Raw genomic sequence first — 27157 nt, 5'->3', positions numbered from 1 at the left:
TCATATAAACGTTTTCCCTAATATAAAAATCATATAAAAATTATATTTCCACAACCGTAGCCTACTGGTCAATGCTGTTTATATAATAAGTGGGTACACTTGACAGCAAGGAATATATATTATTTTGTAAAATTTCATGTCATTATGTCTCTAGTTGAGAGCTGTATCATTTGCAATATTACCATATAAATATATTCATAAATTTTTGAAAGGAGACTTTATGTGTTGTGTCTTGTGAAAAGATGTCAAACAAATTAAGCACACCATGATTTTTGTTAATTTTTTTTCATAAAAAAATAAAAGCAGTTAGTTACATGTGTAAATTGTGATTGTAGTCTGACGCCATTGCTGAAAAGATAGGATATCCATCTTATATCGTAAACGATACTGAATTAGACGATGCCTACAAAACAGTGAGTATTTATTGTTAACAATAATAAATTTGACATTGTAAACGATTGTTTAAGAACTGACACACACACAATGCCACAGTCACACTACTTAGAAGGTAGTATTAACTAATTGAAACAGATGGTTAAATTTGATTAATAATAATATTCACAATAAACAATAAACTTTTAAAAGTTATTAGCAAAGCGTTTTCAACATAGTCTTCGTTCAATTTATAGCAAGTAATTTCTCATCAGTTGTTTATTTGAAAATGCGATAAAAATTAATTTGATTTGATAGAAACACTTTTTAATTGATTTTAAGTTTAATGACACATTATATATTGCTAAACACAATGATCAAATTGCATTGAAGTTATTAACGCTCATTGTAAAGTAGAACAAATAAAAATTATACTGTCCTCGTCAAAAATTAAATTAAACACTTGGAGTTGTGCTTATTATCTTCGTACTTTCAACGCAGTACAGAATGTATCTCTTTTCTGTTTTAGGTCACATTTCATCCAAACACCTATTTCGAAAATGTGTTGGCGAATCTAAAAAGTGTGGCTATCAACAATTTAGAAATTTTAAGAGAACCAGTCGATAGAACAAGGTATGAGTCTCACTGAATAACATACAATAGAACAAGGTATGAGTCTCATTCAATAACATACAATAGAACAAGGTATGAGTCTCACTGAATAACATACAATAAAACAAGGTATGAGTCTCGCTGAATACCATACAATAGAACAAGGTATGAGTCTCACTGAATAACATCCAATAGAACAAGTTATGAGTCTCACTGAATAACATACAAAGAGGTAAATGTGAACACTTTATACAGAATGCCAATAACTACTGCTTGGGTATACATAAAGGCAACAGTAGGATACCGCTGTTCGAAATTCATCAATCGATTTAGATAAAAACAAATCCGGGCTACAAACTAAAAATCAGCGAACACATATAATCTAAGAGAAGAAAAACGACACAACAGAAACACTTAATGCAGCAAACACAGAAACGAACTATAATTTAACAATGGCCATTATCCTGACTTGGTACGGGACAATTTAAGACAAAGTGGCAAGCCAAACCTCCCGCTTATACGCATGCAAATATGGTAAAAACAATAAAAGCAGCTTCCAACTCATAACTTCATTTTGCGTATTGAAATCTTAGAGCAATAGGACAATAAAAACACAATAACCAAATGAATACTTAAAAAAAAATTAATTGTAAAAAATTAGCTTTAGAATCATTTCACATGAACAAGTAATGTTTAAACAAATGCAAAACATTGTTAATATTGCGAAATATGTTTTTGACAGGTGGTCAACAACCCCAGTTGTTGTTAACGCATTTTACAGCTCAACCAAGAACCAGATAAGTAAGTTTTAATGCTAGTATAGTACGTCTTTGTATCAAACAACGGCATTTCGTCGTTTAAACTTATAGTTTATACTTGTGGCATTTAGGTCCATCCAATCTGTCTCCATTCCAAGCAAAACAATTTAAAGTATTAAAGGGTAGTTGAAAGGATATTCAAAGTCATTGAAAGGAGATATTGTTGTAAGTAAGGTATCGCTTATTGCTATACCTGTCAATGTATCTTTGATATAGATTATCTCGAAGTAAAAACTAATTTAGTAGCTTGAACTTAAATAAATTTCTTTTTATGACAGACCACATTAACAAACCACATGTAATAGAACGTACAATCTAGAATTAAACGCACAGACGCTCTTTTATACTTTACACCAATAAACTAAAGGTATGATGACACCGTATGCTTCAAACTCCGAAACAGTAGTGACGTTGCTTCTCTAAACTATCAACGTAGCGTAGTAAAGAGGACGTAACCGCTGTTTCGGAGTTTGCGTATGCTTGTGTATATCTAACATTTTTTTAATCTCGTGTTGTTCAAATCCCTTAACTTTTCTTAATAATATTGTTACGACCAGAATCACCTTTAAAGTGTAGCCAACAAAAGAGACTAATCGATTATTTTATTTAAATTCTTTATTATACAAAAGTTCACAAGAAGTATTACACAAATATAATTGTCAACTTAACTGTCAAAATATGAGGCCAATCTTTTATCTTTATCTGTATCCAGAAATCTTATCGGAATCAAATCTGAGTATAACGTTCACTATTAAGTTCACAATCCAGTATGATGTTGTTTGTAGAATTAAAGTGTCAACCAAATGCGGTTAATATTAATGTCTATCGATGTCTAAGTCTGAAAGTTTATCTTTAGTGTCTGTATGTATACAGTTGTCACGGAAATTTCTAGAACACTGTGGAAAAGGAATTTCCTAGTAAACTACAACGGAAGTTTCTGGGAAAATGTAGAAGTTTAAATAACGCATCTTTTATTAGGATCATTCTGGAATCGTTATGTGAGTCAAATGGAAAGTTTCAATCATTCCATCAATATCTGTGATTGTTCCAGTGATTTCTAAACTGCACAGTTATAAGATTATTTTTTAAACAACTATCAGGCCACAAAACTCGAATTAGGCCAACATATATAAATATAATAATTACAATATCATAACAATATATATAAACAGACTTCAATATATAATGTTGATATTATATTTCAGTGTTCCCAGCAGGAATATTGCAGCCACCATTTTATGGAAAAGGATATCCAAAGTGAGGATGAGTGCATGTTTATTTTCTTATAGTAACGACAATACTTTTCAGATTTTTTTATTTTTAATCCCTGTTTTACAGTTGAACTTTTCTGTACCTCTATGAAAGTAAGTGAAACGTCAATCCATTAAAGCCTTTTGTTGAATATTTCATAAATCTTCTTCAAAACAGCAAAATCAATTTTGATAAACTCCAAATGATTAATCCTCAGTGTGTCGCGATGAGAATGTATGAATAATATTTTGGGAATTCAACAATAATAGCCGGCATGAATAGAAGAACAAAAGTATTGAGTAAAATGCAAGTATTTCGTTTTTATCTTAAAACACATTCAACATAGAATTTAATATATCTGATTGGGTAAAATATTCAAATTGAAATAATGTCGAATTTTACTTAATTACATTACGTACCAAAATATTCTGACGCCTCATTGTAAAAGTTCTTTCCTTTTATTATATATATTGAATCATTTTAACGTATCGATTATCCGGTCCTCTGCATATCTTTAGCAGCAATCTTTAAAACTAAGGATTTTCTTATCCAAGGAATAGATTACCTTAGACGTATTCGGCACATTTTTGGAGAATTTAGGGTCCTCAATGCTCTTTAACTTTGTACTTGTTTTTCTTTTTTTTTATCTGAGTGTCACTGATGAGTCGTATGGAGACGAAACGCGCGTCTGTCGTATTTAATTATACTCCTGGTACCTTTGATAACTATTTATACCACTTGATCTATGCCACTGCTAGTGGACGTTTTGTTTCCGAGGGTATCACCAGCCTAGTAGTTAGCACTTCGGTTTGACATGAATATCAATTATATGGTCTTTTTTATATAAATTTCAAGTTACAAAACTTTGAATTTTTCGAAAAACTAAGGATTTTCTTATTCCAGAAATAGATTACTTTAGACGTATTTGGCACAACTGTTTGGAGTTTTGGGTCCTAAAAGCTCTTCAACTTTGTTGTACTTGTTTGGCTTTATAACTATTTTCATCTGAACGTCACTGATGAGTCTAATGTGGAAAAAACGCGCGTCTGTCCTATTAAATTATAATCCTGGTTCCTTTGACACATATTTACTACTAGAATAACGAGTCAAAAGTAAAATCACAAAAATACTGAACTCAGAGGAAAATCAATTTTGAAAGTCCATAATCACATGGCAAAATCAAAAAACAAAACGCATCAAAAACGAATGGACAAGAACTGTCATATTCCTGACTTGGTACAGGCATTTTCAAATGTAGAAAATGGTGGATTAAACCTGGTTCTATAGCGCTAACCCTCTCACTTTAATAACAGTCTCATCAAATTCCGTTACATTTACATGATGCGTTAAATAAACAGTCACAATCAATAAAAGAGTCAAAATATGGGAACATCAGTCATCATCGTATAACAATTAACAGGACACAACAACATCTACTATCTACGAACACATGGATTGATTTGAGTGTCTGACGTCAGAAAAATTATATACGTCACATAAATTTGTCGTTCAATGTGCATACAATAGTTATCAAAAGTACCTGGATTATAAACAATTTTAAATTTTACATAGGCAATGAGCGCAGACAGGGTTAAAAAATCAAAAGTATGTAAGAATAAATTACAGAAATCAAACTAGTCCAAAATTTGTTTAGCCAGCATGACGTAAAAACGACGAATAGAGGAGGTATACTTTATATATACATTGTTTGTTTATTTTCTTTTGTTACAACTTCTGACATCAGACTCGGACTTCTCTTGAACTGACTTTTAATGTGCCTATTGTTATGCGTTTACTTTTCTACATTGGTTAGAGGTATAGGGGGAGGGTTGAGATCTCACAAACATGTTTACCCCGTCGCATTTTTGCGCCTGTCCCAAGTCAGGAGCCTCTGGCCTTTGTTAGTCTTGTATTATTTTAATTTTAGTTTCTTGTGTACAATTTGGAAATTAGTACGGCGTTCATTATCACTGGACTAGTATATATTTGTTTAGGGGCCAGCCAAAGGACGCCTCCGGGTGCGGGAATTACTCGCTACATTGAAGACCTGTTGGTGACCTTCTGCTGTTGTTTTTTATTTGGTCGGGTTGTTGTCTCTTTACACATTCACCATTTCCATTCTCAATTTTATTATATAGAGCAATGGTGTTGCTTAAAAGTATCACAATTCCAGGGCCTTTTGTTTTCTACATAATTAACATATTAACGATGGTTTACCGATACCAATAGTACCTGTTACCTGTTACATAATGTGTATCTGTCAGGCAGCACCTTCAATCGTTGTATTTGCTATATACACGGTTCTTAATCCTATCCGCAATTTGTCATTAAACAGGGAGTAAGTGACACTAATTAATTCAACCATTGATTTAAAAAATATATCTACAACTAGTTTCCGGTTGTTTTAAGAAACCCATGACGGATTAAAACAAAGATTTTGAAAACACAAAAAGATGTCAATCTTATATACAGCACGACTTAATCAAATTGCAATACGAGTTCTATAAATCCAAGCTGAAAATAAAGAGCTTGTCAAGTACCTGAGATGTTACGGGTGTGTTTTAGTTATATTATAAAATTATAAAACGGTGACATTTAAATGCCGTTGTTTTTGTCATTTCCGCAATCATCTCTTCTCGTTTTTATATTTCGCTGTATTAATATGCATACGTTGTTGACGAATAAAATAAGATTACGATTTGTTTATCTTTTAAAAACTTGATTTGTAATTTAAAGATTATATATGTGATGTTATTTCTATTATAGATCACTAAATTACGGCGGTATTGGAATGGTAATTGGTCACGAGATAACACATGGATTTGATGACAGAGGTATCATTATTAATTTAGCTAATTCCATTGTATGAATTAAGATTACTTTTCGGTCCTGTTTGTATATTTGTTCTATTTTTTTGTTCTTGTCCTTAGGTGGTGACTTATGATACATCAAAAAAGGAAGGTATTCATACAAAGTCTTTTTAGTTACAAACAGTTTGTCTCAAATGTGCATGACGGGCACTGTCTTGAACTGTTAATGTTGTTGTTTTTCATCTTAAAAAGATTCTTTTGTGTAAATCAATGAATAAAATATATTGGGTAACGAGGCATTACATTTTTTATAAACCAGAAGTTGATCAAAAACATTTTTTTTGCTGTCTCTAAACTCTTGATGTACAGATCGACTGTCTAACCAAATGATCGTTAAGTTATGTTTTAAAGTGTTCTTAGCTGCAAACCTATACAGACTTAGTTTTTAACATGTATGTATTAACGTAAAAAATATACGTTTTTTATAGAAGAAAATGCCTGTACCAAGTCAGGAATATGACAATTGTTAACCATTCGTTTGATGTGTTTGAACTTTTGATTTTGCCATTTGATTGAGGACTTTCCTTTCGGGGTTTTCCTTGTAGTTCAGTATTTTTGTGATTTTACTTTATACTTATATTAATTATAGACTAATAACACACCAGGACAACCACTGCGAGCAAACATGTTCGTCGTATGCAGCTGAACTTCACCTCACAGAATAAGCTTACAGAATTTCACACCTGGTACAAATAGTTATGTTGTCTTTATTAATTAATGGTATATTATTTCTAAGTTTCAGCGTCATTTTTTTTTTGCAGGGAGACAGTTTGATAAAAACGGTAACCTTCAGCAATGGTGGGACAATGATGTTATCACAAGATTTAAACACCAGGCACAGTGTATTATTGATCAGTACAGTAATTTCACACTGAAAGATGTTGACATGAATGTAAGCTTTAAAAAAATAATAAAACATCCGATATTAATTGTATAAACACATTTCAGAAGTTATCTGTAATGGGACAATTATTTTCTTTTCATCAATGTTGTTTAGATTAAGACAACTATGTGTTATCAAAAACACTTCAAATGTTGACGTAGAAGACGAAAATGTGTCAAGCACAAACAATATTTCTATTAGAAACTATATCGATATTCGTAAGATTTGTCATACTCATAATTTACCCTTTCGATTTCTTCTATGTGCAATATCCAGATGTTACTCAGTTGTACCGCCAGCATCTACGAACAAGTATTTAAACAAATTAATTACCAATTTTCATGTACTACCTCAACTACTTAAAAATATTTTACAAAGCTGAATTTTGTTTAGGAAACCCTGTATTTAGCAATTTCTTTGTTATCGTTTGTTTTTATGTTTCCGCGTTAATTTATAAACGCCTACCTCATGGGAGAAAATTGTGCCAATGAATAACAAATGTATCTCAACTACCATTACGTATATAACAAAATAAACTTCTACCTCATGGGAGTAAATTGGAAAGGACATTCAGCTGATATAAAAGAGGGACAAAAGATAGCAGGAGACAATCAAACTCATAGATAAAAAAAAATGACAACGCCGCCATGGCTGAATATTAAAAAGAAAAACAAATAATGGTACATAATACACAATTTAGACATTTAAAGACAGAGAAACACGAACCCCATCAAACACTGGGGTGATCTCAGGTGCTCCGGAAGGGTAAGTAGATCCTGCTCCATATGCGGCATTGTCTTGCAATCTTGAGTATGGCCTAAACTTTTTAAGGGCTGTTTTACAAGAACAATACGTATACCACACTTAGTGTGTTTTCGGTTAAGTTGATAATTTTTATTATTTTATTATCCACCCTTCATCTTTTCGTAAATAATGCTTTCCCAACTTAAGATTTATCATCAGTGGAATAGTTAACAAAGAAATTCACACGAGCGACATTAGAGTTCATATCATAAAATATAATTGTTTTGTTAGAAGAGACGGTTGAATATACTTCATACGTAAGAAACACATTACAATTGTACTTCTTCGATAAATCGTTTGAATTTCTTCAAAATAATAATTTATGCATGTTGTATGTGCGTTCTATCATTTTCTGTTAGGTTTTTTTTTCATTTTTATCCATATAGAATGTCCCTCTGATATCTGTCGTCCCTCTTTTATGCATATCTCACTCACACCAAAATGAAAGTAAAACTTATATGCTCTGCAGTAATCATCAATGCCTTCATTATTTTTTATTCAGCTGAATGGTTTACAGACGCAAGGAGAAAACATTGCAGATAATGGTGGATTAAAGCAAGCTTATAGAGTAATTAACATTTGAGTTATTTTTTATTTAGCAATGAAATATCTTAAAAGATATCATTTACATGTCAAAATGTGCAATTAAAAGCTAAATTGAGGTGCACTATTGTAATTTAAATAAATGATCTGAAAAAGAGAAAAGCATTTTAAAGGTTTTGAATTTGTTTTAAGGATGTCGACGTTTTGAACAGCAATAAATTCTTTGCTTAAGGTGATATACTATTTAGTTTCAAATGCATAGCACAATGAAATCAAATATAGTTCAAATTTTGCGTGTGTATGGTTTTTTACAAAAAAAACGGAGATTCCAAATTAAAGGGTGTACGCCAATATATAAAGGATTCAAATACACAGTCGTCGTTACAAACGTTGAATATATGTTACGTCTTCAACAAACTCGACGAGGTTAACTTCGAAAAACAATCTAACAAAAAAATGTAATTTTTCTGACGTCGGACACTCAAGTAGATCCATGTGTTCGTGGATAGGTTTTTGTGTCCTGTTAAATTGTTCCTTTTATAAGTTTTGGATTCTCATAAATTCTATGTATAACTTTTGGACTAGTTTGATTTCTGTAATTTATTCTTACATAATTTTGATTTTTTAACCCTGTCTGCGCTCATTGCCTATGTAAAATTTAAATTGTTTATAATCCAGGTACTTTTGATAACTATTGTATGCACATTGAACGACAAATTTATGTGACGTATATAATTTTTCTGACGTCAGACACTCAAATCAATCCATGTGTCCGTAGATAGTAGATGTTGTTGTGTCCTGTTAAATTGTTATACGATGATGACTGATGTTCCCATATTTTGACTATTTTATTGATTGTGACTGTTTATTTAACGCATCATGTAAATGTAACGGAATTTGATGAGACTGTTATTAAAGTGAGAGGGTTAGCGCTATAGAACCAGGTTTAATCCACCATTTTCTACATTTGAAAATGCCTGTACCAAGTCAGGAATATGACAGTTCTTGTCCATTCGTTTTTGATGCGTTTTGTTTTTTGATTTTGCCATGTGATTATGGACTTTCCAAATTGATTTTCCTCTGAGTTCAGTATTTTTGTGATTTTACTTTTTATGTATCATATTGCGTTGACATATCTGAATTGATTAATACATTACACTGGTGCATCTGTGTACAATTCTATTTACAGGAATGTGCTCCTAAAAGAAAACTGCTCAAAAAGAGTTGTCGGGACGAAGAACTGAAATAACATTGTCACTATCAAATATGTGTTGTCCGTCACGATGCGACTAAGTCTCACCTTACAAGTGACGTGTACACATGATCATAGAGTTTTATTGTTTAAAATGATCTTCATGTCTGTAAATGTGATGCTTGGGTAGCAGACGAAATGTACACTGTCGACGCACGCAGTCTTGCTTATTAAGAGTTTAAGCCGTCTGTTTGGGTTATTTTTTTAAATTGAGAGTGTCCTCTAAATGGGTTAATGAAATATTAACACCAGTTAATTTCTGTAAACCAGCTTATTTTCGCGACTTTCGCCAGTAGAGAAATATCGCGAATGCAAATCGTCACGAATAAATAAAATCTTTATTAAACTACATCAATTAAATCAGAAAATCGCGAATTTAAAAAGCAACAAAAAGGATTTCAAGTGGTATAACGCGAAATAAAGTATCCGCGAAAATAAGTTGAATTACAGTATTTTTCTTTCTATAATTTATGTGTTTTCGTTTGAGAATGGGTATACACTGTGTTTATCAATTTGATGGATGTATTTTGAATAACTATAAGCCTTTATTCATGACGAAATTATGGAAATGATAGTGTGTTATACATTTTAATGATATTCCAGGCATATACAAACTGGTTAAAGACACTGCCAGAAGATAATCATCAACCTCGCCTTCCCGGGTTATCGGAATTAAGTGATCATCATTTGTTTTTCCTAAATTTTGCACAGGTTAGAAAATATGTAATGTATTCAAACTCACGCTAGTATGATCTATACCTAAAGATTATACATATTTAAGATTATAATCTTATAGTTTATAGTTCTAATTGAACAGGCACCGAAATCCAAGAAAAACTTATAAAGGCAAGTCCCTAATAAAATGACAACATCAAAAGATCAAACACATCAAACGACTGGTAACTAATTATCAAAGGTACCAGGTTTATAATGCGATACGCCAGACGTGCGTTTCGTCTACATAAGACTCATCGGTGACGCTCAGATCAACATATTTATGAAGCCAAACAAGTACAAAGTTGAAGAGCATTAAGAACCTAAAATTCAAAACAATTGTCTCAAATATGGCTACGTTAATCTATGCCTGAGAAAAGCAACTCATATTCAGAACATGGAAGTTAAGGGTATCAACACTAATTCAAGGCAAAACCACATTGATATTGTTTAAGGTGGTATTGGAGTCTAAAATAAAAATGATACTTTGCCAAAACGTAGTATCTATTGATATATGTTGAAAAATATAATAAAAATGATAGGTCACCGCCCCTTTCTCAAGCTACAGGATGTGACAAAATGACACATTTTGTATGGATTATACAGGAAAAAACACAATTTTTTTATTAGAAACTAAAAAAATGATTGTTAAATACTTAAGGAAAAGACAGCTTTCAGACAATGCTTTGAGAATATCAAAAGAAAAGATGGGGTCACCGTACATTTTTCTGGATAAAATACAAAATAGGAAAATTCCATGTAGAATCCTTCAGAAAATGCACTATTTTAGAGTTACTTCCCCTTAAAATGCCAATTCAATTTTTTTTTTAAACAAACAAAAATAATTGATCTTTGCAAAAATATTGATACTCATAAGTTATATTCTTATAAACTGGTTCTTTTGAATGAAAATTGACATTAAATATCAGCATTCCTACATCAAATTTTGCTAGCTTGATAGAAAATATGGACCTTTGGTTCTCTGTTTTTTTACAATCCAAGATGGAGGAAGACACCCATACCACCTTAAGTGTAATAAGTTGTTTTCAATATTCGGAAAAGCATACATAAATAAATTAAGAGTACATTTCCATTATGAATAATACATATTACCTTATTGGCTAAACTTATGATCCTTTTCGGTTATATCAATATTATAACGTTTGTTTATTGTTAAAGACAAATGTTGATCTTGAATGTTATTCATATGAAAATCGTACTTTCTTATGATATCAAGACTGCAGATGAATGCAATTTCATAAAAGGTTTAGTTTTGTAGTAAAATTGTAAGAACTAAAAGGAATTCTCAAAACTAAGATCAGAGTTCCGAGAAGGTTTTATACTTGCTTCATATGAAAACGTTAGTAGATGCTTGAACATGTAACAAATTAACACCGTCTCAACTGTTTGTGCTTAACAACATCAACCAAATAGATATAAGAAGATGTGATATGCTTATCATGCTTGTATGTTTAATTCGATTGTTTACGATTTTATTAAACGTATCGATCATTTTCAGTAATAATTACAAATAGTTTACAGCTGAGGTGTATATGCATCATTAAATGGTATTTATATTACACTTAGTTTTAACTACCTCTGTATATAAATATAATGATTAGGAATAATTCTTTTCAACAAGGAACTAATTTTTCAATCTTGATTGTATTAGGTATGGTGTGGGACAATGAGACCTGAAGCATCAGTGAACCGGATAAGAACTGGATTACACAGTCCGGGCAGATTCAGGTTAGTTGCCGTGTTATAGTTTGCCATGCTGGTTCCTAAATTATCTGTTTATAATTAGTTATCAAAAGTACCAGGATTATAATTTTATACGCCAGACGCGCGTTTCGTCTACATAAGACTCATCAGTGACGCTCAGATCAAAATAGTTAAAAAGCCAAACAAATACAAAGTTGAAGAGCATTGAGGACCAAAAATTCCAAAAAGTTGTGCCAAATACGGCTAAGGTAATCTACTCCTGAGGTAAGAAAATCCTTAGTTTTTCGAATAATTCAAAGTTTTGTAAACAGAAAATTTATAAAAATGACCATATAATTGATATTCATGTCAACACCGAAGTGCTGACTACTGGGCTGGTGATACCCTCGGGGACGAAACGTCCACCAGCAGTGGCATCGACCCAGTGGTGTAAATAGTTATCAAAAGTACCAGGATTATAATTTTATACGCCAGACGCGCGTTTCGTCTACATAAGACTCATCAGTGACGCTCAGATCAAAATAGTTAAAAAGCCAAACAAATACAAAGTTGAAGAGCATTGAGGACCAAAAATTCCAAAAAGTTGTGCCAAATACGGCTAAGGTAATCTACTCCTGAGGTAAGAAAATCCTTAGTTTTTCGAATAATTCAAAGTTTTGAAAACAGAAAATTTATAAAAATGACCATATAATTGATATTCATGTCAACACCGAAGTGCTGACTACTGGGCTGGTGATACCCTCGGGGACGAAACGTCCACCAGCAGTGGCATCGACCCAGTGGTGTAAATAGTTATCAAAAGTACCAGGATTATAATTTTATACGCCAGACGCGCGTTTCGTCTACATAAGACTCATCAGTGACGCTCAGATCAAAATAGTTAAAAAGCCAAACAAATACAAAGTTGAAGAGCATTGAGGACCAAAAATTCCAAAACGTTGTGCCAAATACGGCTAAGGTAATCTACTCCTGAGGTAAGAAAATCCTTAGTTTTTCGAATAATTCAAAGTTTTGTAAACAGAAAATTTATAAAAATGACCATATAATTGATATTCATGTCAACACCGAAGTGCTGACTACTGGGCTGGTGATACCCTCGGGGACGAAACGTCCACCAGCAGTGGCATACTTTCACGACCCTTTCATGTGCACATTTTAGAACTGTTATCACAATTTCAGTATTCACTTTGATATACTGTACACTGATTATAATGCAACTCTTCTCTGAACTTCAATTCATCGAATAACTAAGAATGTTCTATCCCTGAAATATATTACCTGAGCTGTATTTGGCCAACCGTTTTGGAATTTTTGGTCGTCAATGCTGACAATCTGATATACTGATATGTAATTATTACAAATGATATATATAATGTTGCAATTCAAGGGATAAACACTGTATAATGCTTCGATTGTTTATTTCAGGGTCATTGGTACACTACAAAACTCAAAGGAATTTTCAGAGATTTTCAGCTGTCCAAATAATTCATATATGAATCCATCGAAGAAATGTCATATTTGGTAATTGGTAAAATAATGAAGCATGCATAATTAAGAAGCTCGGAGTTTCAAATTATGAATATGTGATGAACCAATATACGCCATGAGTAACAATGAGATTTAGAAGAATTCATATTGGAATTTTTCGGTCTGAGAAGTAACGGAAATGACACAAAGGTCGTGTGGTTTTCCTATAGGGGAGTTATGTGTGCCTGAGTGGACACTTTGTGTAAATATTAAGATAATACAAGAATCTATATGTCATTACATTATTTGTTCTTATACCAGATTGACATACTAATATGACTATGGTGGATCGTAATTACATGTGGTTCATTGAATAATACATGTGATACATTATTTTGAAAATTACTTTCCAAGGAGAAGTGTACATCAAAACTTAAAATATAGATAATTGACAATGTAAGGTGTTTTGCTTACAAGATGCCAACCTTTAAATATAGATAATGAACTATGTAAGATGTTATATGTACGAGATGTCAACACTATGTTGTATTTTTTAATTAAATGTCTAATTTCATTATAAATTTGAATATAAATCATTGTACTGTCATACTGATAGCACACAAGTTTGGTTTTTTTTGTATAAAATTTGTTTTGTATGTCTGTATTGCATTAATTCTTGTTCTATGACCAATTCGCGGTTTCAGAATCTAATGCATTCTGGGTAATATTTTCAAAAGTGTACACCAAAACGTCGGTATTTGTTGAAATGTCATAAACAATGTATATTCAACCAATGACGTGACGTTATTTTCATTTCGGGTAACGAACAATGAAACTACCCATGATTCTTTAGATTCTGAAACGGCCAATTTCAATCATATCATCATTTTTCTATTCACCCCGCTGTACATTAATCTGATGGATTAGAGTTTGTTTCTATTATCATATCTTTATAATTACTGGTAGATATATCTCAGGTTTTTCAATGAGTGTTATACATTTTATTATATACTGTAGACATGAGAATGGTAAAATTATGATTGTGAAAGTTGTTTTATAAATAACTTCCTAACAAACTTAAAATACGGTAACCTTTATTTGTTAATTTCTGTGTCATTTGGTCTCTAGTGCTAGTTCTATCATCGGCAACCATACCTGTCCACATCTTCTTTTTTGTAGTATTTGATGAAAATTGAATTAGTTATAACTATGATTCTGTTTACTTCCTCGTTAACAATCTAGTTTCATCGTGTTAACACAGAATTGATTGATAATTAGTGGTAAATAACAGAATTATTTAAATCATGCGAACACAAAAATGGATGTTGTTGTTCATCGAGTTGTGAACAAAGTAATTTTTCGCGTATATAAACCTAGACCCTAGAAATATAATTTTAACTTTCCATTTATACGTTAAGTGTGCATTTCACTAAGTGGGGACTAATTTTTGTTGGATAGCAATTTATAACATTTATTTACAAAGAATTATTATTTTGTGACTAAGACCTTCTTTACTCTTTATATGGATTTTAAAATGTGTTTGCATATATACCTGTTTACTAAAGAACAGTCACGTAGTACTTTCGACATTGAAGGTAAGATTTTGTTTCAATACTTTTTTTATTATTTTTGTACATTGAGTAAGTAATCCCCAAACAAAGTTATGACATGTGTATATAAACTCATTGTAGATACCAGGATTAAAAGTTTATTTATACGCCAGACGTGCATTTCGTCTACAAAAGACTCATCAGTGACGCTCGAATCAAATCATGTATAAAAGACCATATAAAGTACGAAGTTGAAGAGCGTTGAGGACCAAAAATTGCTACAAGTTTTTCCAAATACGGTTAAGGTAATTTATTTCTGTTCATTTCAAACTTTTTTCCGCATAAGAATCTTCTATCCATCTTGTACACACTCTTTTCATGTGGTCGAATAGTAATTTACTAAAGCCGTATGCAAAATTATTAAGTACAAAGTTAACGATTTTACTTTTTAAATTGATGTGATTAATGATACTTTATGATTAAAAATAAAAATTGATCATGTATATAGTACTCTTGTACCATAAAATGCTACATTAAATCTGTATTTAAGGATTATTGTGTCATTCCACTTTTCCGAATTTCTGGGGATATGACAAGCAGTTTGTGTTAAAAAATAATAATAATTTAAAGCGTATTTTTTTCGATAGCATATACCATATAGTATAACGTCTTGTCGACATATTGAGAAATAAAAAAGCCAGGTAAGAATTAAAAGTGGCGGAAGAAAACAAATACAAATTTAAACAAAATCAAATCTCTTTCCACTTTTTCTAAAAGTTAAAAGAAAAGAATCCGTGTGAAGAAAGGTTCAAATAGAACTGGAAATGAAATCTTAACTACAGAAGAATCTAGTTATCTCCCTTATATTTATGTTAACAACATGTTGCAATCAGCGTAAACTAAGTTATTAATTGACACCAAAATTGACATTTAAACCGGAACTGGCTGGTTTTCTATCGACACTTGTGCATTTAAGGTGGTAAAACCTTCATTTATCAGAGAACATTTTTTGTATTGTATTGTATTTCGTTTGTACATACTTAAATGCATTTTCATAATTATGTATTTAATTATTTTTTTCTAGATACCCTTTCATATATTGACACCAATAAAAATTTCAACTATTTGTTGTTTTGTTTGAATGTTATGAAAGCCGAAATTGTTCAGAGCTAAGTAGATTAATGTTTTGGATACTGGCGTTGAATAAACGTGGTGTAATTCACGACTCACAGACAATAAAATTGAGAATGGAAATGGGGAATATGTCAAAGAGACAACAACCTGACCATAGAAAAAAAAACAACAGCAGAAGGTCGCCAACAGGTCTTCAATGTAGCGAGAAATTCCCGCACCCGGAGGCGTCCTTCAGCTGGTCCCTAAACAAATATATACTAGTTCAGTGATAATGAACGCCATACTAATTTCAAAATTGTACACAAGAAACTAAAATAAAATAATACAAGACTAACAAAGTCCAGAGGCTCCTGACTTGGGACAGGCGCAAAAATGCGGCAGGGTTAAACATGTTTGTGAGATCTCAACCCTCCCCCTATACCTCTAGCCAATGTAGAAAAGTAAACGCATAACAATACGCACATCAAAATTCAGTTCAAGAGAAGTCCGAGTCTGATGTCAGAAGATGTAACAAAAGAAAATAAACAAAATGACAATAATACATAAATAACATCATACTACTAGCAGTTTTTAATTTTCAAGGAAATGAACTTTCCGATCTTCTTACATTGCATGTACGAGGAAAAGACTACGACAACAAATAGGTGTCGTCGTGATTAAAATGAAAAGGAATATTGAGTTGCATACCGAAAAATGGAACAAACTTTTCAATGAAAAATGTACGTCATAATTCATATTACAGATTGGTTTATCTTTGCTAAAATAGTGCACTTTGTTTATTTTAACGGACTAATCTTTTGATTTTGAATACGGTTTAAATTTTAGAAATTAGAATTACAATTGAAATTATATTTGTTGGTTACATTTTCTAGTGAACAAATTTTAAAACTTTAATAAATCCATAATATAATTAATCTCTTGATATTTTGGAAAGCTTCTACCCTATTTTTGACATTTTAACTTATTCTGTTTGTTTGCTTTGTTCACACATCGTTGTAAAATTAATGGAACGTGACTGACATACAAGTGAGATGTTTAGCTAGCTATACAACCAGGTTTAATAAATCATTTTCTACATAAGAAATTGCCTGTACCAAGTCAGTAAAGTAACAGTTGTTAATCATCGTTTGATGTGTTTTGCCATTTGAGTAGGGACTTTTCGTTTTGAATTTTTACTGGCAGTTTTGTATTTTTTTTAATTTACTTTTTTGAATATTGATAAACTAAATTTTAATTTTGTTATGTCTCACAAAGCATTAAAATGCACGTTTGTGATCAATTGTACAATCATTGAAGTGTTGAATACAACTAGCAACAGCATAGTGTATTACACAAAAGCCAAAAAAAAAGTTGTAAAATGTTTGTTTTTTTATTTTTCATTTTTTTTACGGTGACAATTTGCAACAGCAAAGAGTATTGCACAAAAGCAAAAATTTAATATTATTTCAAACATTTGTATTAAAACTAATTTTATGTTCTTTGAATACATGTATTCTGTGTCAGAAACCTCTTATGAGTCAAAATTTAATTACAATCCAAATTCAGATCTGTATCAAGCGCGAATATCGTGTCGCGTTTGGCCCCAACTTTTCAGGGTTGGACATCTGCAGTCGTATCCAGCTGCGCTCAGCGAAGCAATTTATTATTTTCTGAAACAAAAACGTTTTTTAAATATCATCAGAGTAACGATAAAACTGATTTTATCAAATTTCATAGCAAACAACACAAACACAAATCACGTGCAGCCCATGTTTTATTAAAATCGGAACATGGCTTTGTAAGCAACGCCATAGAAGAACGTCATATTGTTATAAATATTTGTGTAAAGTTTCATTAAGCTCAACGCAATTTCAATTTTTTGATTTTTTTTCTTCTGTTTTCATTGTAACTTTGACCATTTCCAAATATCCGATGTCCAATTGACACGTGACAACAAGCATGCCATTAAAGTTTCTCTGGTATACCATATTAATTTAAAATTATTACTTCAAGGTTTTTCTCAGAGGGTTTTTTCCATGTCTTGGACGGTCATGTTGGAAATTTAAAAAAAAAATGTCTGCACCACATTGACGTATAACAATGGCAATGGTTCCATAAAAGAGGGGCGAAAGATACCAGAGGGACAGTCAAACTCATAGATCGAACACAAAATGACAACGACATGGATAAACATGAAAAAAACTTACAGACAAAACAAAAAGACACAGCATAAAAAACTAAAAACTTATCAACATGAACCCCATCAAAAACTGGGGGTTATTTCATGTGCTCCGGAAGGGTAAGCAGATAAACTTTTATTCGGTTCGGTATAAAAAAAAAAAGATTTTTATTTTACATTTTTTGCAGTTTCAATGGTAACTTAGGTCGTTAAAAAATCCAAAAGTCAAACTGCACATCAATATTTTAGGATCCATTTAAGGTGGTTAACATTGGTCCATTAGTCTGCTATGAAATGCTTAGACATGAGTTGTAAGAAAGTTAATACTAAAAATAGATACTGACAAAACCAATCGCTCGATACTGTCAATCAACGGAGCGATAAGAAAACTCCTAGAACGAGCATTTCCCGAAGAAAATGGTAAATCGAACTTGACTTTAAATAAGTCACTGACATTAAAATATGTTTATAATTCCTCTTTGGACATTTGAGATATCAACATTGGTGCAGTCTTCCGTAAGCAAGGAATAGAATAAATAGTAACTGTTTTCACTCATTTCCCAATCGCACTGTCAATGTGGATAACATGTGTTGGTATTGCGTTCGTTGGTGTCTCCAGATTAATGGTTGATTTCACAGTATTGAGTTTTTCAATAGTAGTCGTTGGAATAGCCATTGTAGTTGTAGTAGCCGTTGTAGTTGTAGTAGCCGTTGTAGTTGTAATCGTAGATGTAATAGGAGTAACTTTAGTAGTTGAAATCGTAGATGTAGTAGGAATACCAGTTGTGGTTGGACTTACAGTCGTTGGAAACTGTCTGGAAATAAAAAGATCATGTACAGTGTTTGGAGGTATTAAATCTGTCATACAACGTTTTCGGCTTTTAGCATAAAGGAAGGCAACAGTATACCGCTGTTCGAAAATCATCAATCGATTGAGAGAAAACAAATCCGGGTAACAAACTAAAACCGAGGGAAACACATCACCTATAAGAGGAAAACAACGAAACAACAGAAACACTAAAGTGCAACAAAAGGCCGAACGACAATGTAACACACTTAGAAACGAAATATTAGATAACAACTGCCATTTTTGTGACTTAATACATGACATTTAAGGAAACAAATTGGTTGGTTGAACCTGGTTCTGTGGCAACCAAAACTTGTGCTTTTATATCAAAATATAACACTAAAAGGACAACATTACATGACTACAGTACAAATAAATGCAAGAACATTCCAGACAGTGAAATACACAAATAAACAATCAATAATACATTTCGACATGCTGATAGTTATCAAAGGCGCCAGGCTGATAATTTAATACGCCAGACGCGCGTTTCATCTACATCAGAATTATCAGTGACGCTCAAATCAAAATAGTCAGAAAGTCATACAAGTATAAAGTTAAAGAGCATTGATGACCCAAAATTCCAAAAAGTTGTGCTAAATACGGCAATGTTTATCTATGCCTGGTATAAGAAAATACTCAGTATTTAGAATGATCCATACTTTTGCAAACAGTAAATCTATAAAGATAACAAAAAAACATATTACATGACTTCGGGCTGACTAACCACAAAATATAAAAGAACACGTTAAAAAATCCAATGGGCGCACATGAAACTGCACGACAGATCCACGCATTGTCTATCACACGACTTGATCGACGACATAAAAGTGACGTCATAGGTAAAGTTCTAAAAATTTGATATACAAAATGAGGTTCAAAACTAGGTTTGAAATTGTCGTATTTGGAGTATTGTATAACAATTAAAAGACTAGTAATACAGAATTGTGTTAGTTACTAGAAACGAAATTGTGTTATATAGCAATGACTATTTCTTCTGAATCAAACTGTAAAACAAATAAATCGTGAACGTTTAGTTGTTTAATATTAAAATAGGACACATGATCTAGGTAATTAATTATCTATACTTTTACATATAAATAAAAAAAAATAATAGAATTACAACTACAAACGATAATACATCAAACAATATCAGATCAGAATTACAAATACAACATCATAACCAAATACTTGAATGTTGGATATTAAATTCCGTGACACGTCTTATAGCAAAGCAAAGAAAACTGTGTCCAATATTTTTGTTTTGAGGAATACATGTTGGAATGAGTACTATAGTACTAATAGTTGAGACTTTAATAGAATAAGAGATTCTAGACACGAGGAGGCAGTAAGGTGTACTGCCTTTAAACTCATAATTTATTTGAAACTTTTTAAATTAAATTTTTCGATAATGCAGTTTAGAAAAGAGGTAAGCAACGCAACATCTGAGATCTGAGTATTCATCATAGCATGAAATTAAAAAGTCAAATAACAAGAAAAATACTGAACTGAAAGGAAACTCCAAAAGAAAAGTATTTTTTTCAAAAGGCAAAATCAAAAGCTAAAACACATCAAACGAATGGAAAATAACTGCTTTATTCCTTTACATAGAAAATGGTGGATTAAACCTGGTTTTCTATCTAGCTAGTATGACGGTTGCATAAATTCGTTTTAATATGCATATGACGATTCAATTTTTATTATGTATTACTGGTTTCAGGTATATTTTCTTAAAGTTAAAATATTTGAACAAACTGAAAGTTTCAAAAATGGTCAGTAACATACTAGTATTACACAATTTAGGAAAATGAAAATACGTTTCTTCTTTACATCAATTGAATAATTATATTATCAGTCCAAAGTAGTTTAAATAAAAAATCAATATCATTCTGTTTATTTATAACGGAATTGAATATCTTACTTATACAAAATATTAGCGAGATAACAAAATGTTTTACTAACGTGTTACAAACTTGAGTACATATTTCGCCAGTTGGGTCAAATTTCACTCTGCTGATGCACCACGTGAAACACTTCGCTGCTGTTACAAGACGTTCTGCTTTTCCACGAGATACAAGTTCTGTTGCAATCTGAATTGCTGCAAATATAGGAAACAACATTGCAACGAGAAAAAGTAACAAAAAATAAATTTAAAAATCAATAAAAAAAAATGTTTTAATTCGACTAAAGATTCTAAATGACGATATCAGGATGGGGGAAATAAGTCAAATCTAGACATGGCAGGTCATTAGATCAAAAAGGATATCAATGAACAATTATTTCTTAGAAAGATAAAAAATATATTTTTTGGAAAGCTATCGAACCTTTTATATTACTATTAAAAACCTGCACAGATATCAATAGATATACAACGATTGACGAAATGCGCAAATTTAAATTAGTTTTCATTTTAGTTCTAAGTTTATGAAAGCATACGACCAGTATTGTTTCTTAGACGAATACGAATAAATGTATTATATAAAGTGTTAACATTTTTTTAAGAAGTTTCAAAAACATTGAAAAAAACATCTGTGATTTAGCTTTCGGTTTTTTTTTAAACGCAATTCATTTAATCGTTATTGGTGGGTTTAAGTGAGTATCTTTCACAGAATTTACACTTGGTAATACTGAATATTCTTTATCACAGAGAATTTGTCCAAATTTCAAAATTATACAAACAAACAACGCCAAAGAAAGCAAACAGACAAATTATAGTACACAAGACGCAACATAGAATACTAAAAGACTAAGCAACTCTTGGTTAAATAGCTTCCTTGTGAGCATTAACCCTCTATAGATGAAATCATGTTAGGAAATAAAAGCCCGAGAATATCGTATCAATCGTAGATATATATACGTTGTATGCAGACGCTGCTGGACTGTTGCTACATAGAAATGGAAAGTTCATAATTTGGAAGCAGACATCATCTCTTTTGTTGTAAAGTTTTCTTTTCAACCTTCCCTCATTATCGATTTATAGATGCAAGTCAAGATATGATGCCGACTTAACTTATCTGTTGTTAATATGCTTTATTTTTACAAAAATATTAAATAATAATTATGAAGTCATCAGGTTTAAATAAAGACATAGTCACCTTCATTTCGATGTATTTCTCAATTTTGATCATTTAAAGACTTGTGAGCATTTATATAAAGAGACCCTTTATGCTTTGTAGTTGGTCCTTTTTTATATTATTTTGACCAGTAACTAAAAAGTAAAATATCAAAAATTTTGAACCCCGAGGACAATTCAAAGCGGAAAGTTCCTAATAAATTGGCAAAATCAAATGATAAAACATATCACACGAATGGACAACATGTTCATTCTTTTCGGGGGAAAATCATGGTATTATTTAAATCAATGTGTACTAATAATGTAATTTAAAAGGTTTTAAAGAATAATGAGTTTACCTTTATCGGTATTTAACACTGGAATTCCAAAACACACAATAATAAGAGTTGATATAACATAACTCAACGTAAAGGTATTCATTTTGTAAATGTAAGTAGAATAGTCAACTTGCTCTAGTCCTGGTTTAAAACATATACCTTGATTTTAATTTATATATACGAAAAACTGGACCATGAATTCAAAAGTTCAATTTCGATACTTGTACAAGGAATGGTCATTCAAAATAAGATACGGAGAACACCTGAAACTGTTGTTATTAATCTAAATGTGTTTGCTTGTGATAAGAATTTCAAAACATTAGAGTGATACAGTGTTTGTTTATTACTTGAATTTGACACCTTATATATTTTATCTTGACAATAAAGGAGAATTTTATATCTGTAATATTAAGTAGGTGAGTCCATGACGTATGTGATTCGATTGGTGATTAAATCGAAGAAATGTTTATAAATAAAAATTGTGACACACTTCTGGTCGTATGTTTTCATAAACTTAGTGCCAAAATGAAAATCAATTAAAATTTTTACATTTCCTTACTCTACGTATAGTAATTGTTAGCTGTGAAGATTTAAAATATTTTCTAAGAATGCATTTTTGTCGAACACAAACGAAGCAAACGGCTAAGCGCGCACATGTTTCGGTCATTTGTTTCTAACATATGTCTGCAAAGTTTACCTAAAGTATGACAAACTATGCACTCGCTAAAAATGCTTCTACAGTTTGTCGTTCGTCGTTTGTTAGTACAAACGCTTCATTTCTCTCTAACTTAACCTGATTTAACGATGTATTGGTTTAAACTTTTGTAATAAGTCTGTTTCCCAACAACATGTGCATACATTATTGAAAGTTTAAACAGGGTCAGTAAACACTTATCAAACGATGTATGTGTTTTTACTCTTGTAACGTTAAGTAAACGATAACAAACCATGTGCAAACGACACACAACGTTTACAAAACTTTGGTAAGAAAGAAATGCAACCTAAACTTCAAAAGACATAAATAGATAAAATGTATTTTATTCCGCATAACACGAAACATACAAACATAGGCTTTGATGAGGGTTTATTTTTTTTAAAAAACGTACTTAAAACTAATAAAAAAGAACCACTTACCGAGGTTCCGGTCTAAAGAACATCCTTAGGTTCAAGTAGACCATGTAGTAAGGGGTTTTTTTTTCAATAAAAGAAGTATATAAAATAAAAGTCTATTTCTTTATAACATTTTTTTCATACCTCTTTTTGATAGTGGAAATATAATATTTAGATAATTCATTAAATGTTAAAGTTAGAAAGAAATGCAGCTGTTGTATGAACAAACGACGAACGACGATCGCGAACTGTAGAGGCATTTTTATCGAGTGCATAGTTTGTCAAAGTTTATGCAAACTTAGCAAACGTATGTTAGAAACAAATCATCGAACGTGTGCGCACTGAACCGTTTGTATCGTTTGTGTTAGAAGGGAATGCACGCGTATAACACGAGGACTTTTTGTCATGTTGTTCAGATCAGAAGTATCTGTTTTTGTACTTTCAAACTTTCAGTAACAGCTTGTACGCTCTTATATACGATTGTTTATATATTTTGTATGGATTATACAGGAAAAACACCATTTTGTGATTAGAAACTAAACAAAATGATAGAATGGTTAAATTCTTAAGGAAAAGATAGCTTTTAGACAATGCTTTGAGAATATCATAAGAAAAGATAGGGTCACCGTACGGTTTTTTTTCGGCTAAAATACAAAATAGGAAAATTCCCTGTAGAATCCCTCAGAAAATGCACTGTTTTAGAGTTACCTCCCCTTAAAATGTTAATTTGATAAAAAAAAAATAAACAACCAACAATAATCAACATTTGCAAAAATATTAATATCTATAAGTTATTTTCTTGTAAATTTACATTAAATATCTGCATTCCTGCATTAAGTTTTGCTAACTTGATAGAAAATTTGGACCTTTGGTTCTCTGTTTTTTTACAATCCAAGTTGGAGGAAGACACACATATCACCTTAAACCAGATTGTTGCTATATATACAAGTGTTTACTTTTATTGTCCATTCTATTTGCTTTTTAGAATACGTAGAATCTTAGAACCTAATAAATATGTAGGATATACCTGTTACTAAGGGATTCCAGTGTTCTATTTTAAAGCGTGAGGATTTGGCATGCCACAAAACCAGGTTCTACCCACCAGTTTTTCTTAAAATGTTCTGTACCAAATCGGGAAAATGGCCATTGTCATATTGTAGTTCGTTTCTGTGTCTGTTTCATTTTAATTGTGTGTTTCTGTTGTATCGTAGTTATCCTCTTATATTTGATGCGTTTCCCTCAGTTTAAGTGTGTGACCAGGATCGGGTTTTTTTCTCAATCGATTTATGAATTTCGAACAGCGGTATACTATTGATGCCTTTATTTCTAAACTGATTGGTCATGGGTTTTTTTCTTCGGCAAGTTGTGCCATTTGCGGTATGTTGGCGACCAGTAAACCATAACCCGGATTAGTGCTTTCTACACAAATGTAACTGTTGCTAAGTCTTTTTTTTTTTTTTATATAGGTTATATCTATTATCAAGGGATTCAAGGGTTCAAAACTCGATAAATTTATGCTTGGTCGTAGGTTTTTTATTTGGTAAGTTCTGCAATTTTCTGTATGTTGGCGCCAAGTAATCCTTGTCCCGGATCATTGCTTACTACACAAAACATAACTTTTGCTGCTACTTCAATTAGCTCTTTTATGATATAAAGAGTATACCTATTGTAAGGGAATTCAAGGGTTCAAAACTCAATCATATGAGTCATATATTTTTTTTAATGTTGTTTCAACCGTTTCCGATATGCGGGCAATCAAAAATCCTAAACCCGGATTTGCACTCTTTATATAATACTTAACTTATTTATTCAAACTCTTATAAAATGCCCTGTACCAAGTCAGGAAAATGGCCATTGTTATATTATAGTTCGTTTCTGTGTGTGTTACATGTTTTACTTCTGTTGTGTTGTAGTTCTCTTATATTTGATACGTTTCCCTCAGTATAACTTTGTGACCCCAATTTGTTTTTTCTCTGACGATTAATAAATTTCGAAAAGCGGTATACTACTGTTGCCTTTATTTATCTTATACAATGGATTATGACCTAGTGCCTCAAATAAGTCGTCAAACTTTAATATATATGTATTGATAGTAATGGGATTTCATACAAAATATCATCAACCTATCAAGAGTAGATCATAACAAACTCATTAACTTAAGCAGAAACTTTACATTCGAAAAATATATTTGATTCAGTCACTGGACCATGCCCTAGGAGGAAGGGCTTCAAACTGGTTGATATGTACCGTTAGTAGTGCAACTTTATCATGTCTATATAAAATACAAATGATCTATCACAAGTAATTCATAGCAAACTACCTACTGTGGATTCATTTATTTTCGTGAGTATCAATTTTCGTTGATTGCTGAAAACTTGCATTTTCGTGGACAATTGATTTCGTGGTTTTGTCAATCTCTGTATGCAAAGCCTATTGGAAATATGTTATTCATTGAACATTGGAAGTCGTGGTTCACCTGTACCCACGAAATCCAAAAAAATTGGTATCCAACGAATAATTATGAATCCACAGTATATAGTTGTTAATGTCTGTATCAACTTGGTCTCTTGTAGAGTGTAGTGCCTTTGGCAACCATATCACATTTTTTTTTACAAGTTAGGTAGACAAGAGTGTACACACTGAAATGTCTCATCTTCTTAACTAAATCATTGATATTATGTTGATAATCCTAAATATAAAGCTTTATTACGACTGTCACATTAACTTAACATTAACCAAGAAAACTAAACATTGATCAATGAACCATGAAAATGAAGTCAAGGTCAGATGAACCATGCCATGCAGACATGTACAGCTAACAATGCTTCCATACAACGAATATAGTTGACCTATTGCTTATAGTTTAAGAAAAGAAGACCAAAACACTTAAACTTAACACTGAGCAATGAGTCGTGAAAATGAGGTCAAGGTAAAAAAAAAAACCCTGAATAACTGACATATAGATCATAAAATATTTACATACACCAAATATAGTTGACCTATGGCATATAGTATTACATAAAAAGAACAAAATTCTAAATCTTAACTTTGACCACTCAACCATGAAAATGAGGTCAAGGTTAGATAACATCTGCCCGCTAGACATGTACACCTTACAATCATTTCGTACAACAAATATAGAAGACCTATTGCATAAGGTATGAGAAAAACAGACCAAAACACAAAAACTTAACTATAACCTCTGACCCATGAAAATGATGTCAAGGTCAGACGACACCTGCCAGTTGGACATATACACAGTCCTTCCATACATTGAATATACTAGACCTATTGCTTATAGTAGCTGAGATATGGACTTGACCAACAAAACTTAACTTTGTTCAATGTTCCATGAAATGAAGTCAAGGTCAAGTGAAAACTGTCTGACAGGCATGAGGACCTTGCAAGGTATGCACATACCAAATATAGTTATCCTATTACCAGTACTTATAGTAAGAGAGAATAATTCAACATAACAAAAAATATGAACTTATTTTCAAGTGGTCACTGAACCATGAAATTGAGGTCAAGGACATTGGATATGTGACTGACAAAAACTTAGTAACATGAGGCATCTATATACAAAATATGAAGCATCTAGGTCTTTCACTTTCTAAAATATAAAGCTTTTAAGAAGTTAGCTAACACCACCGCACC

The 27157-nt window shown here is 31.7% G+C and overlaps 2 protein-coding genes across 2 annotated transcripts in view; one reads left to right on the top strand and one right to left on the bottom strand.

Moving 5' to 3' along the window:
* The window catches only part of LOC134692835 (neprilysin-4-like), an 82338-nt gene extending 66353 nt beyond the window's left edge, over positions 1 to 15985 (top strand). The window contains exons 15-24 of the mRNA XM_063553428.1: positions 336 to 413; positions 902 to 1005; positions 1727 to 1785; positions 3008 to 3059; positions 5820 to 5887; positions 6685 to 6815; positions 8113 to 8178; positions 10009 to 10116; positions 11792 to 11868; positions 13270 to 15985. Coding sequence (XP_063409498.1) covers positions 336 to 413; positions 902 to 1005; positions 1727 to 1785; positions 3008 to 3059; positions 5820 to 5887; positions 6685 to 6815; positions 8113 to 8178; positions 10009 to 10116; positions 11792 to 11868; positions 13270 to 13369 — 843 coding nt within the window. The 3' untranslated portion in view covers positions 13370 to 15985. The remainder of the gene's footprint in view (positions 1 to 335; positions 414 to 901; positions 1006 to 1726; positions 1786 to 3007; positions 3060 to 5819; positions 5888 to 6684; positions 6816 to 8112; positions 8179 to 10008; positions 10117 to 11791; positions 11869 to 13269) is intronic.
* Positions 15986 to 17730: 1745 nt separating this feature from the next.
* Positions 17731 to 22572, bottom strand: LOC134693715 (hepatitis A virus cellular receptor 1-like). Its single transcript, XM_063554616.1, has 3 exons — positions 22412 to 22572; positions 20963 to 21098; positions 17731 to 18968 (listed from the first exon to the last, which is right to left on the bottom strand). The coding sequence occupies exons 1-3, from the start codon at positions 22491 to 22493 to the stop codon at positions 18707 to 18709; spliced, it is 480 nt and encodes a 159-aa protein (XP_063410686.1). The 5' UTR covers positions 22494 to 22572; the 3' UTR covers positions 17731 to 18706.
* Positions 22573 to 27157: the final 4585 nt, after the last annotated feature.

Source organism: Mytilus trossulus, chromosome 12, assembly GCF_036588685.1.
Source record: "Mytilus trossulus isolate FHL-02 chromosome 12, PNRI_Mtr1.1.1.hap1, whole genome shotgun sequence".
NCBI classification, from domain to species: Eukaryota; Metazoa; Mollusca; class Bivalvia; order Mytilida; family Mytilidae; genus Mytilus; species Mytilus trossulus.
This window is presented reverse-complemented; position numbering and strand designations above follow the sequence as displayed.